Source organism: Stigmatopora nigra, chromosome 6 (assembly GCF_051989575.1).
Source record: "Stigmatopora nigra isolate UIUO_SnigA chromosome 6, RoL_Snig_1.1, whole genome shotgun sequence".
Taxonomy (NCBI): domain Eukaryota; kingdom Metazoa; phylum Chordata; class Actinopteri; order Syngnathiformes; family Syngnathidae; genus Stigmatopora; species Stigmatopora nigra.
Window position 1 is genome coordinate 11,638,272 of NC_135513.1, and position 13,544 is coordinate 11,651,815.

A 13,544-nucleotide genomic window follows, 5' to 3' on the forward strand; every position below is an offset into this window, starting at 1 on the left:
CTGTATAGCACGCGTGTGTACGTGCATGCCTTCATGATGCTGCTGCGTCGAGTCCAACTAATGAATGGCTGCCTGCGGCGCGGCGGAGGGACACACCAACACCACCACCTCCACCACCACAATCCCAACCACGGTCACCATTAGCGAGCTTCCCGGGCGCCGCTGCAGCTCGTCCGCAAACGACTTCCAGCGGCCGAGGGGGTGAGTGACTTCTTCTATGCAGCCCATCAGCAAAAACGCACACGCGGGAGGGGAAAACGTCGTTTTGGGCCGCAGTGTGATGCCCCTTGTGGAACTCTCCTCTTTCCTTTTTCACCCCCGGTGGTCTTCTCTTTTCGGGGGTTGGCGAAAAGGCTATGAAGCGGATGGTAGGTGACGCTTAAAATCGGGGGTGGGGTTGGAAAAGAAGCCATTGTTTTTAATTGTTTTACACGGCTAAGTGAAGTTGAGCTAGCTACAGCGCGTGGGGGATGGGTGAGGGAAAAGTGTGCAAACTTTATGAGCACCGACCGATTCACCGCGGCGAGGTAGCCCCCCTCACGTACCCCCGCCTCGACCCTCTTCGGTCGGCCAGTGACTTCCATGGTTGCGGCGCTCTTCTTCCTGCTATTAAACGAATATACGCGCTTCTTAAAGGGTAGAAAGCGTCAAATATATCACAATAAACAACTGGAACAGACGTTAGTTAACAATTCCCATGCGATCGGTGAAGAATCATTCCGATCGGGACTCCCCTGAGCTGTCTTCCCCATCCGCCTTCCTCGCCATGCCGTTGGACTCGTCCGTCTGTGTCCCGGAATGACCTGTTGATGTCTCGGTTCAAGATCTCATCCGTTGAAACGAAATACAACATTTATTCATGTGGATCGTTCTCATTTATTGTTTTTATTCCCTTTTGAAAATCCATTTCAAGTACTCGATATGAAAATGAAAAGATCCAGACAACAACAATAGTGCAGAACCTAAGCTTGGCTGTTTTAAATGCCATTTCCACGGCTATTTTCCTACTGTTAAGGTTTGATTAAACATCAGTGCGAAATAAAGGAGTGAGGGATTTTTTTTGGTGGGTGGCCCTCTTCGTTTTTGTCTCTTCGCAGCCCCCTCCTTTCCCTCTTTACCTCCCCTCCTCTCTCGCTCTCCCTACCGCCGGCCCGGGCCAGCCTAGGACTCCCAAATCCCGCTGCAGGCTGGCACACGGCGGGGCACCGTCAGCTCTCTCCCCCCGCGTGTCCTCAGGTAGAGAGCCGCTTCTTGGTGGCTCTCCTTCCCACTCTTTCGCCGTCTCCTCCTCCCTCATCTTTGGGCGAGACGTCGACACTGCTCGACTCCCACAAGTGAGACGATTTCTGCCTTTTTAACGATCTGGATTTTGGGGTTAAGTTTTCTTTCTTTGCTCTCGTCGCGCTCCTCCGGCAGAGGGGGCGGGGAGACTTGAGTGTAGCCGAATTTCGGTGCTCTTGTGGCGGGGACTGGGGCGATCGCGCCGCCCTGGAGCGTCGGTTTGAACCAGCATTCACATCTCCATTGTGGTAATGTGAGCAATTTAGGAAGCTTTAGGAAATGTGTTTAAAGGTGTGGTGGCAGCGGTGTTAGCCGTAGCTTTAGCTCGCTACGTGCTAACACAGGCCACCTTTTAATATTAAAGCAGGAAACTCATTTGAGTGATTTAGGAGCTTTTCTGAAGTAGATCTGTCTATGGTATCAACAGTTTGTGGTGGTACAGATATGTGTTTGGTCACCTTTTGACATGGTAAGGTCTCTGATGGGAATAAGGGGGCTTGGTTCAGAGGTCAAGTGATGGCAATTAAGTCCTGATGTTTCCTGGATGTTAGAGTGACCCCCATTGAACTGTAGCCAGCGGGGAATGACTGCAAGTAGGCAGCCGGGTGTCATCAGAGGACATCTTTCTAGACCAGATCTGAGTAGAAAATTGACTAAAATACATTTATTGTGATTCTTTTACAAGTTGGGAAAGTATCAGCTGTAAATTATTGGGCTGGTATTTGCAAATGACATATTTTGCCTCAGTCTGTGCTCATTGAATACTAGGGAAATCTAAACTTATTTAATATGCACAGTTGGAAAAAACTACATTTCTGAGGATTTTTGAAATTGTGAGTTAAATATGTATTTCAAACAGTCAGAATAGTTTTACTTTACCAGTGTATATGTATGTAAGGTACTATATTGTTCAGGATAATACTGCAATGTATCACAGTTTAAGCTGTGAGCGGAAAGCTGTGATTTGAGTCTGTCGCTTAAGACAACACCGTGATTATTTTTATAAGAAAGTTACATGCAACAATCAAGTCGCTGATATTGTAGTGTTTCATTCTAGCTACTTCCGCGAAGGCCTAATGGGATCAGTAAAAGTTTCTGTCTCTGTGACCTGCTACTGTCTGTCCACCAATTCAGATTGTAGTCTGTTTTGCCCTGTCAACTGGAATAGGATCTCTGACCTTGAAAATGATTACAATGTTAAAGATGGATGAATGAATGTAGCATGATTTGACACTGCCCACTGTTATTTTCTTTAAATTTGCTCTTATCTGATTTTTTATAATGTGGCAAAAATAGTCTGAATTGTTGTGGTCCATTGGTGAAATGCTGAGAAGAGTCTGTATACGTATATGTTCTACAAAAAGATAAAGATAATAACTAGGCAAGTGAATGATACTCTTAACTATGTTAAGTTGATTTTGGGTTTACCCTCGGAATGTTTGCACTGTCACCTTTTTGACAAAGTTTAGACATTCAGTGTTTAATGGGGCACGAGAGGGCCCCCAAGTTCAAAGTTCAAGTCACAGCAATTAACTCCCTTTTTTATTTTGGGGATGTTGTGGTGACCCCCATTGACCTGTAACTGGGTGTTCTTGGATGACATCTCAATGATCCCCACAGACATGTTTGGGAATGTGTCTTTTGTCTTGACTGTTCTTCTCAATGTGTGTTATCAGCATGCTTGACTTTAATTTATTAGGCACAATGGCTTGTCGTCATGGCAACTGTCTGCTTATTATTCATGCTGGTGCACATCTTTACACCTGGAAGTGGTGCAGCCGACTTGACTATCGCTGGAGGCCACGTAAAGTGCAAAATGTCACCAGAGATATGGAATGGTTGATTTTCATCACTTGTGTGGATTTTTCTGATTAGTTTTAAGTGTCAAAACAAAGACATTTCTGTACGCTATACCAATATAAACACTGGCCATTCCAACAAAGGCATTGTTTTTCTGGACTCTTAGCTAAATAACTGTATAGACAAAGGACCATTGGAAAAGTCTTTATTTAAATCTTAACTATGAACAATTCCTCATATTTTTTGCTAATGAAGGACTTTTCCTTGACGACAGAATCTGACACAGGAGCATGAATAAATAATGACACATATGAGACATTATAATCACTAAATTTTGTTTGTAAAAATTGATTTTTTTCAAAAGAGAAACTCGATAGATGCTCTCTAGCATGCTTATGAGTAAAAATTGACATTGAAGACATTTTCCATATTCTCATTGTAAAGTCATCATGATGCAACCGCACACCAAATGTTCATATATATACTAAATAAATAAATGAAATCAGTGTGCAAGTCTGTGGCACCCTAAAACTTAGCATAAAGTTATTTAATTATATAATGCAGCACTCAAGCTAAAAATAGAAGTCTTTCGTCTCTTTAGTCTGTTCTTTATTTCAACCGTCTGCTCATCACGTGTCAAAAGCTGCACTACAGTATACAAATTAATGATGAACGACTGCTGGCGGACCTCCAAAGTGCTCAAAGAGTTTACTGCTAATTACATTTTTCTTCCTCTCATCAATTTAGACTGTTTTTCAAGGAAATCTATTCCACATTTTGCAGCCATTGGGGAATTTCTCTAGTCAGTACAGCATACAACATTTAAGGTGCCGATCTGGCTCTTGCACTGGATATCTTCACATGTACAGTTGGAAATTTCCAATCCGTCAATATAATGGGTAATGGAAACCGATACTAGACAGCTTTGGCCTCAATTCTACCAGAAATTATCCCCAAAAATACAATAAGAATATTTTATGATCATAATTGATAGTCATCCGCCATGGAAGTAGTGGTGGATCCATTAATTATCTCATCCCCACTGTATTTTTCTAACTTTCCCACTATCAGTATCCACATCACTCCAATCAGAGATAAGTAAGTCATTCTCAAACTGAATCTGTTAATAAGGACGGATTATTTTGTGTTTATTGGTCCCCCTTTTTCTTCACAGTTCACTATAGCATTGAAAAATAGACAAGTTATATAACCGACTCTTATTTGACCGAGTGATGTGGAGGGAAGTAGGCCACGAAGCATGAGAAGGCTCACAATTAGACTGTGGATGCCTTTCAATGAGGTAAAATAAGAAGCTAGACTCTGGAATTTGACTGCGATTAGGGGAATATAAAAATAAGATAGCAAGTCTCACATCTATTTTTTTTTGCTTCTTACAGACCCCGTAGTGCTGGGCACAGCGTTATGGCTCAGACGCTACAGATGGCGATCCCCAACTTTGGCAACAATGTCCTGGAATGTCTGAATGAGCAGCGTCTGCAGGGTCTGTACTGCGACGTCTCTGTGGTGGTCAAGGGACACGCCTTCAAGGTTCAGTTTATAATTCTAAACCACAAATACGTTTTTTTATTTAAGGGGATTGGAATCTCGATTTGATGATTTGATTCTAAATACATAGTCTGTCTGAAGATTAATGCTAAAAACATTGGCAAAAACTGAGATTGAGTGCTGAATCCCTGATTTTTGCCGCTTTTTTTTCTTTTAAAATTCGACTCAGTGAATTATTCTTTTTAAAAAATGTTAGCTTTTGAAGTATGAATTGTTAAAGTTGCGCATGACTGCTCCAGAATCTGCCAGTTTTTTTTTGTTTTTTTTTTTACAAAAGTTCACTCAACTAAATCGTTTTTTGACCACATACAGTCAGTCAGGTTTAATTAGTCCCCCAGTGAATGCCGCGCCACTCAATTGTTGCGATAAGAAACTACAATGGCGGAAATCTAGCCTTTTTAAATGTTTCCCAGTGGTGGAAGAATTTCCACACACTAGCCTCCGTCCTAGTTTCAGTGATGTTTAGTAAATAAAGATTCAAAGTGTTGTAATTCATCTTAAAATACTCCATTGCCATAATTTAGCATTTCAACACTAAATTATTTTCAAACATTGTTTAGAAGAAAAAATCTGGGGGAAAAAGACATTTAAGACATTTTTTGAAACCCCTTTTTGTGGCTTTTTTGTATTTTATTTTTTCCAGGGTTTGCTAATGACTAAATAACATTCATCATTTCCCTTCTTAGGCCCACCGTGCAGTATTAGCGGCCAGCTCATCGTACTTCCGAGACCTGTTCAATGCCGGTGGCAAGAGCTCGGTGGTGGAGCTGCCGTCAGCCGTGCAGCCACAGAGCTTCCAGCAAATCCTGGCCTTCTGCTACACGGGCCGCCTGAGCATGAATGTGGGAGACCAGTTCCTGCTCATGTACACGGCAGGATTCTTGCAAATCCAGCAAATCATGGAGAAGGGCACAGAGTTTTTCCTCAAGGTACATGGATGTCATAGTTAATAAGATTGTAAATAGAGTTGGGTACCAAAGCCCATTCAAATTACAAAAAGCACCCAAATGCACATTAAATGTGTCCTTTTTGCTTCCATCAGGTCTCATCTCCAAGCTGCGACTCACAGGGACTTCACACCGAGGAGACAGAACCTCAGAGTCCTGTCACTCAAACGGTCGGAGGGGCCATCAGCACCCCAATTGCCACTACCACTGCCAGGCCTTCCGCTTGCTTGACACCCCTTCCCCTAGTGTCCAAGGTGAAAACGGAGCAGAACGCCACCACACCTCAATCTCAACAGGTGAAATTGGCCTTGTTTACCTACCATTTTTTGCAGTTTTACACAAATTTCTCATTTATTGTACAGGCATATGTATTCCACACATTCTTTTCGTAATCATGCAAGGCATTTTTCGTATAGTTATACCTAGATAGTTTTCTTTATTTCAACTTGCAGTTTTAGAGAATGTTCGAAAATGTAAAAAATAGTTCAAATTAAGTAATTACTAATTTCACATAAGCAACAATGACTACTTCTCAAAAACAACATGACTGCCAAGAGCAGTGCTTTCCCCTCTGGTAGTCAGCAGGGATGAAATAAAACTTTGTACATATAACTTTTTACTGAGTACAAAGAGTACAGAATACATTTCTTTCCTTGGTCCTAAACAGGAGGGATTCCCATACTCAGTAGTCTGTATTCCAGTAGCCAAACGTCTATGGGAAGGAGGCAATGGCGGAGCCGCTTCTGGAGGTGGTAGCGGCGGACAAAGAAAAGCGGCACGCTACTCTTCCTCGTCTTCTTCATCTTCCTCACTCTCCTCAAATGCCGCTGCCCAGGATTCCTCCGGACGAGGGAGTGCTCTTACGTTAGTGGCGGGAGGCACCACCACCACCACTAATAACAACCACAGCAGCAACATTAGTAACAACAACAATAGTAATAATGGCAGTACCCCCGAAGGCACGAGTCCAGGCACACTCAGTCTGTACACCAGTGACTCGCCCATCAGCTACCATGACGATGAAGAAGAAGACGAGATGGCGGATGAGAGCGCCGAAGAGCAGTATAGACAAATCTGCAACATTTACACCATGTATAGCATGCTCAACGCCAACACTACAGGTCAGAAACACATCAAAATTCTTATTAAGTAAGGTTGACAAACGTGCCAATTAAAGACTTGGAACAAAAGCGAGATGGATCGATTCTAATGACTTATAGTATGATGATGAGCACTTTATTTTTTGCACTTTTTTTCTAGTTCTAATTTTCTAATTTGGCTCTCACAGTGCCCGGTGAGAAAGTGGAGGCGTTGCCAGACGCTGCCCCAGACTCTGGGCGACGAGGCGGGCGCCCACGGCAAGAGCTGGCATCTCTGCCTTCGGAGCTTATCAGCCAGATTGGCAATCGCTGCCATCCTAAACTCTACGAGGAAGGCGACCCCGCTGAAAAACTAGAGCTGGTGAGCGGCACCTCTGTTTTCATCTCCCGGGCTCAGCTTATGAACTGCCACGTCAGCGCCGGCACACGACACAAGGTTCTGCTAAGGCGTCTGCTAGCTGCCTTCTTTGACAGGTGAGTCACAGTTTCTTCAAGGTTCAGAATTGTACCCTTAGTGTGGTTTAAATGGTAAGAAAATGGTTGTAGCATGTTTTTTTTGTACTACTGCTATTATTATTCATAAATGTACATATCTGTATTATTCTAATCTTATATTTTAAATGATTTTCGTTTTTTATTGAATATTCAAATTAATTAATTTTACTAATATTTTTGAAACATTTGTGTATATACTTTTTTTCTATTCCAATCTATTTAAGATGTTTTAGAAATTAGAAATTAAATGTACTCAAGGTATACAAACAATCAAGGCCAGGTAAAACATTTCTACAATGCAGAATGTTTTTATTATTACTGATTGCCTTTTATTTTATCAACTGTAAAATAATACAATAAAACAAAATACCCCCCAAAAAATTATTAAATTTTATTATTCAATTTTTGGTATATTTGACATATTTTTGTGATGCTGTGTACTCAGGAGCACCTTGGCTAACAGTTGTGGAACTGGCATCCGCTCCTCCACCAACGATCCGAGTCGCAAGCCGCTGGACAACCGAGTTCTTCACGCGGTTAAATGTGAGTTGCTCGCCACTGATCCGCTAGCATAACACATCATCAAAAACTGTCTTCATAATTTCCCTCCTCTTTACTAGTCTACTGTCAGAATTTTGCGCCAAGTTTCCGGGAGAGTGAAATGAACGCCATCGCCGCCGACATGTGCACCAATGCCCGTCGTGTGGTTCGAAAAAGCTGGATACCTAAACTCAAACTCCTGATGGCTGACAGCGACGCTTACTCCTCTTTCCTGGCCGACAATGTCAAGGCAGAAGCCGACGGGTTGAGTGGAGAGCAAGGTTTCGATACCGCCGCCCTGGAGTTGGCAACGGGGGGAAATGACGGTGGGGCGACGCCTACCGATGCGCTCCAGGACGGCGGAGGAGGGAGAGGAGGAGATGGCAGCACTTTGTTTTGAGTGAGTGAAAGGACAGACAGATGTTTGGACGGACGGTAGGAGGTGGTGCCGCCGCTTTCTTTCTACTTCTGATCTTTTTTTTTTCCTTTTTAGCCCCACTTTCTCCTGCTTTTAGCAGCTCTTTCTCTTACGAGCCCACAAACACAACAAGCATGCATCATAATTCCAGTGACAGGAATTGAGCGTCTCCCACTTGTGTGTAGCATCATCAAAGTTCTTTTACCAACAAAATCAATCCTTTATTAACCCCTTCTTCATATGAATGTACCCAGATTTTTTAAAAGGTTTGCCCCAAAGAACGACTTGAGTTCTGATACTGTTTATTTTTTTTACTTTTTTTTTATATGTTACTCCCATAAAATGTCAACAGGATTTTAAGGAAATAAGTTTAGGGAGAGTAGGAATTATGCTTTTATGTAGCCTGAGAACGACAACTATTTTGACCCCCGCCAAAATCAGACTTCTATGTATTTCAATGTTAAAATCAAACTAAATGCGCGCGTTATTTGTGTTGAGTTGGCCCCAAACAACAACTTTCATTTACCAGAACTGCAGCATGGCTATTTTGCAGTATATAGTTGTACTCAAATTAATCATTGACTGGTAAAATTGCCTAGTATGCTGGCAGTAGTTCCGCTTTTAACTACACCCAAGACTGGTTGCCAGTCAGCCATAGGGCACACAAAGAGACAGACAATCATTCACAAGCCCAATCATACCACCACTAAGCGGGAATCGAACCCATGCTTGCCTGCACCGAAGTCAAGCGAAGTGGCTATAAAAAAAGAAGGCTTTAGTCGATAAACCTTGACATCATCCCCTCCCCGGTACACTTTTGGCAGCTGCAGATGATTTGTTGATTTAAATGTGCCATTTCAACCATTTTTCAAGGCAGGGTGAGACTGCCACCCGAGACATAATCCGCATTATCGCTGCCTAATGTGCGTGTGCATATTAATGCAGACCCTCACACATGAACACATTCCCATATCTCCTTTTATGGTTTGTGTCTCAGCCAGAGTGCCATCTACACTCTCCATATGTGTGTGTGTGTGTATATGTCTGGCTGCTGATTGCGCATGCTTGCCACTGCGTAGGTGGCGTGTTTGTTTTTGTCTGCCTTTCACACACTCTTTCTCTCACATACACACACAAAAGCATACACACATGCATTTTATGCCCTAAATTCATGTTTAGATTCATTTAAAATTCATAAGCAAGGCTGACATTCCATCATTTATGTGCTTTAAGTGCACCTAGTTATGGAATGAGGAGAACTTTTCCCCATTTTTGTGTTTATTTTGCCTTTTTTTTTTTTTAAAGGCATCAAAAGATGAGGATGAGGAGGGTCTCTGTCTGTCCTCTTTTCAACCCTCTTTGGCTGGTGACCAATCCAACGCGTGGTTTTGACTAGACTGAGGGAATTCTAATGCCAGACTGTAGGAAAGGAGGAGGTGAACAAGGAGGAGAAGGAGGGGTGTGTGTCTGTGTGTGTATGTGTGTGTGTGTGTGTTAAATAATCTCCCAGGACAGACGAAGAGGCACTGCGGCAGTCACAATCCAGACAAAAGAGACGCAAAGAGGGAACAGCCTCAAACGTAAACGCCTGCATTTTTGTTTACGTAACCTCTGCAGTCGTGTTTTTTTTTCTTATTCTCAAAGTGACGCTCCGAGGGGCAGTAAAACGACAAAGGATTGCACTGAAAAGATTAACGGAGCGTAAAAGGCATCTAATTTGATGCTGATGATGATGAAGAAAAAGGGCCAAGTTTACAGATTTATTGGTTGCGGTCAAAAACATTCCAGTGTTAGTTTTTCAATGCGTTAAAAATGGGGGAAAATAATGTGAGTAGCTTGACATTTCAAAGAATAAATGGCTATGAAAAATCATTTTTAAGAAGCTAAAATCAATGCTTTTTGGGGGTCGCCGGTTTTCATATACAGTCATACCTTGAGATGCAAGCTTAATGAGCTCGTTTGTCGATTTACTCTTATCTCAAATCAACTTTTCCCATAGAGATGAACTAAATACAAATTAGTTTGTTCCCCACCCCTGAAAAAAACAGCCAAAAAACAGGATATTCCATGGCATCTACTAACAGAGTAACAAATAACTTGTGGTTATGATATTTAATTATAAAATAAGGGCATTATTCATTCCAATGGATGGGAGAGAGAGGGAGACTTAAAGTAGCATAAAGTAGAAGAAAAAGCTTAAAATCCGGATGAGTTTGACCCATATGATCAAAGTCCCGATTTGGTGGAGATGCAAAAAAAAAAAAATAAGTACATTAGTCGTGTAGTGGGTAACCCAATTTTTGCATGAAAGAGGCAGCAAAATACTATAATTTAAGATGTTTCTTTGACAAGATGGCAGCCTGTGATTTTCACCCAGAGCAGAAGGTCCTCACATCTCAAAATTTCCAAATAAACCTGATTAGAAGCATATACGTATATACTGTACTTTTAGTTTAAGAAATACCCTAAATTTATATGCGTTTTTCAGTTCTAATGTGATGTTTCTGACACTTTTTCACAGAGATCCCGCACAATCAGAAAAGAACATATAAAGTCACCCTCAACGTAGTTTTTAGAAGTGAGGAAACTGCAACTGGGAGGAAAGTTGTCACCACACATCTTGCTTCACAACGCGTCAAGCCGTAAAGGCTGTTTGAAAGGTACATACACGTACATGCAAGTATAAATACTGGCTGTGTAACAGCAACATTCCTTGTAGTTTTTGCCTAAATGTCCCTTCGATTTTTTTGTTGATTTGACCATTTTCACACCCAAACTAAAAAAAATTACGTAAAACCTTGCGCCGAAAAAGAGTTTTGTTTGTTAACTTTTCACTAGAAGTCTTCCTTATGTTTAGGTTTTTTTCCATTTGAACGTTTAGTTGTCAAAAGCGGGATCCTGCTAAAAAGTAATGCTTATATGAAGTAGTTGCTGAGACAGATTTTAGGTTTATCATAGTTTAGAGGATGAAAATACATATTTTTGCATCATTTTAGGACTGGGGTGCTGGGTAAGGGTGTTTTTTTATAGTTTTATTTTTGCAACTTTGGTGATTGCAGTCATGAGAAAGCAGGCAGGCGGACTTCTAAAAAAACAGGAAGCTGTGAAGCATCTATATGTTTTTAAAAAGGACATTCTTCTCATTTAAGTGATTTTTTAAAACTCAGATTATGACCTTTATTTTCATAAATGACGTATGACTGATGACTTTTATGAAAATGTATATTTTTTTCCTCACTAAATCAGACATATCTGCAAAATGTGACGACTATAGTGTTGAAATTAGACACATAATAATGTTTAATAATTTGTTGCAAATATGACTGCATTCTGGCAACACATTACTTTTTTTCTTTGCAAAATTGACTTTACACTTGACTTTTTTCCCCACGCATTCATTGTGTGGTTATAAAATGTACAAGCTTTATGACTTTCTCCAAATTAGAATGAGTTTTAGCAGAGATACATATATATATTTTTATTAGTATAATAACTTTTAGAGGAAAAATCTTGTCATGACATTTCTGACTATATGACTTTATTCAACATTTCACTACTTCATAGTATTATGAAGTATTTTTTTGTAATACCATAAGCAAGGAATCACATCTTCAAACATAGTGTCATCAAATTTTACATTGTTGCAAAGGTACGAAAATAGACAGGATTTTATATTATTTTATTTCTTCCTTAATGAGTTTGTTACACAAAAAACATTTTCCCACATATTATTCCCCACAAAAATACACCTTTTTTGTTCTTCTCCCCCATTTTTTTACATTAATCCCATAAAACCCGATTTAAATATCATGCTAATAAGCGTAATCAAAATTTGGGACAAAACTGTGAGGCGTCTGAATGTTTATAAAACCAACTAAAAAAATAAAATAAAAGCAATCATTATTTCCAAAGTGAGTTTACTTGAAGGCGGTGCTGCTTCTAGAATGTTTTCCTTCGCCGCGACGTCCCTTTTTAGCTGTGATTGTAATCATTTAAAAAAAAAAGTCTTGATCACTGTATTTACATGCGCACCTTAAAATATTAATAACGCTCACACAATCCGATAAACTCCAAAACACGCCCCCCAAAACCAAAAAACTGAAATTCTACGCCCGTCCATCTGTCCGGAGAAGCTTAAGTGATAAATGAAAGCACAGTTGGGAAAGTTTTGGGGTTAATTTCCTTTTGTAAAAGAAAAAAAAGCACCTTTGGGTTAGCGCTCAATGGCATTGTAGCCCCTTTGCACCTTTCTGAGCATGCTCACTTTGTTGGTGGTTTTTATACATTTTTTTGAAATCATAGTTTTTTAGAAATCTTTTTGTACTTTTTTTTAATACATTGTTTCTCCTTTTATGACATTTGTTTACTGTAAAATGCACGCTCGTGACTCGAGGAGTGAATAACGAAAAAAAAAAAGCTGGAAATTGTCCATCTCTCTTTGTTTGTTTTTTTGCCCCAATGTTTAAGAAAAATTGACTTTTTTGTTGATTGTTTCATAGGGGGGTAAAAATGTACAAATGGCCTATCTGCAGCTTTGAGAAATAATTGTTGAAGGAATAATCCACCCCGCAAAAAATCGCTACGTTTGACTGAAAATGTTCAGCTTTTGTCAAATCAACTGAGCGATTGATAAAGAAAAAATATCATTTGATTATCTAAAAAGAGGTCTACATTACATTTTTTTAAAGCACCAACTGTATTACTCATTATTGGCAGATGAAAATCTAGACTTGATTCTTCTGTGGAGGAATATCAATATTTTCTTTTTCTGCATACCCCAAAAGGATGGTAAATTTTCATATAAACAAAAAATGTAATTATCAACCCTCTTAAAATTAACTAGGATATTCTTTTTAACTTAAAAGGGACGTACACCCCATTTTTTGTTGCAAGAGCATATTTTACACAGCCCCACTAATGAAAATACCAGATTCATTTTAATGTTTCTTTATAGAATAAGATTATAAATGGAATAATACAGTACACAAACTATTTTCTTTGCAAATCTGGATTGGATTTAACCAAAAATTGACCACTTACATTTGTTCTGAAAACAAACACACACATTCCAGTTTGTGGAATTTTATTTGATCGTCTTTAAAATTTTGATGTAAAATTGATGGGGTGGATTTTTCTTGTGTTCGGGTCCCCGGTGGCGATGTGGTGAATGTCCTATAAAAACCAACAAACCTGTAAAAACTTGGGAATGCCAAAAGCAAACTTTAACCATACACAAACCACACACAATACCATACTCAAGTTAGATCCAAACCTCTGAAGAAGCCAGAGCGCACGCATGCCGCCGCAGCCTCAAGGTGTGCGCGCACTTGGCTTTGCGCATTGATGCAGTTTTTGGTTTTCCTATAAAACGGAAAAAAAGTTTACCTCGAAAGCTCT

General features: G+C 40.2%; 1 protein-coding gene across 5 annotated transcripts; it reads left to right on the forward strand.

The window, feature by feature from the left end:
• Positions 1–5: 5 nt before the first annotated feature.
• Positions 6–11,234, forward strand: nacc1b (nucleus accumbens associated 1, BEN and BTB (POZ) domain containing b). Of its 5 annotated transcripts, XM_077719268.1 has the most exons (9): positions 6–201; positions 4,479–4,629; positions 5,334–5,576; positions 5,690–5,890; positions 6,262–6,715; positions 6,883–7,168; positions 7,635–7,732; positions 7,810–8,129; positions 10,669–11,234. In XM_077719268.1, the coding sequence occupies exons 1-8, from the start codon at positions 65–67 to the stop codon at positions 8,127–8,129; spliced, it is 1,890 nt and encodes a 629-aa protein (XP_077575394.1). In that variant the 5' UTR covers positions 6–64; the 3' UTR covers positions 10,669–11,234. The 5 variants fall into 5 exon arrangements, with proteins under 5 accessions (XP_077575394.1, XP_077575393.1, XP_077575395.1 ...); XM_077719267.1 differs by lacking the exon at positions 10,669–11,234 and having other exon boundaries at positions 7,810–10,019; XM_077719269.1 differs by lacking the exons at positions 6–201; positions 10,669–11,234 and adding an exon at positions 216–368 and having other exon boundaries at positions 7,810–10,019.
• The last annotated feature ends 2,310 nt before the right edge of the window (positions 11,235–13,544 follow it).

Excerpts from the sequence above, each read along its gene's own strand:
- nacc1b (XM_077719268.1), top strand. The coding sequence starts at position 65 with ATGGCTGCCTGCGGCGCGGCGGAGGGACACACCAACACCACCACCTCC. Across the intron at positions 5,577-5,689 it reads GCACAGAGTTTTTCCTCAAG|GTCTCATCTCCAAGCTGCGA; the intron begins GTACATGGATGT and ends TGCTTCCATCAG. Across the intron at positions 7,733-7,809 it reads AGTTCTTCACGCGGTTAAAT|TCTACTGTCAGAATTTTGCG; the intron begins GTGAGTTGCTCG and ends CCTCTTTACTAG.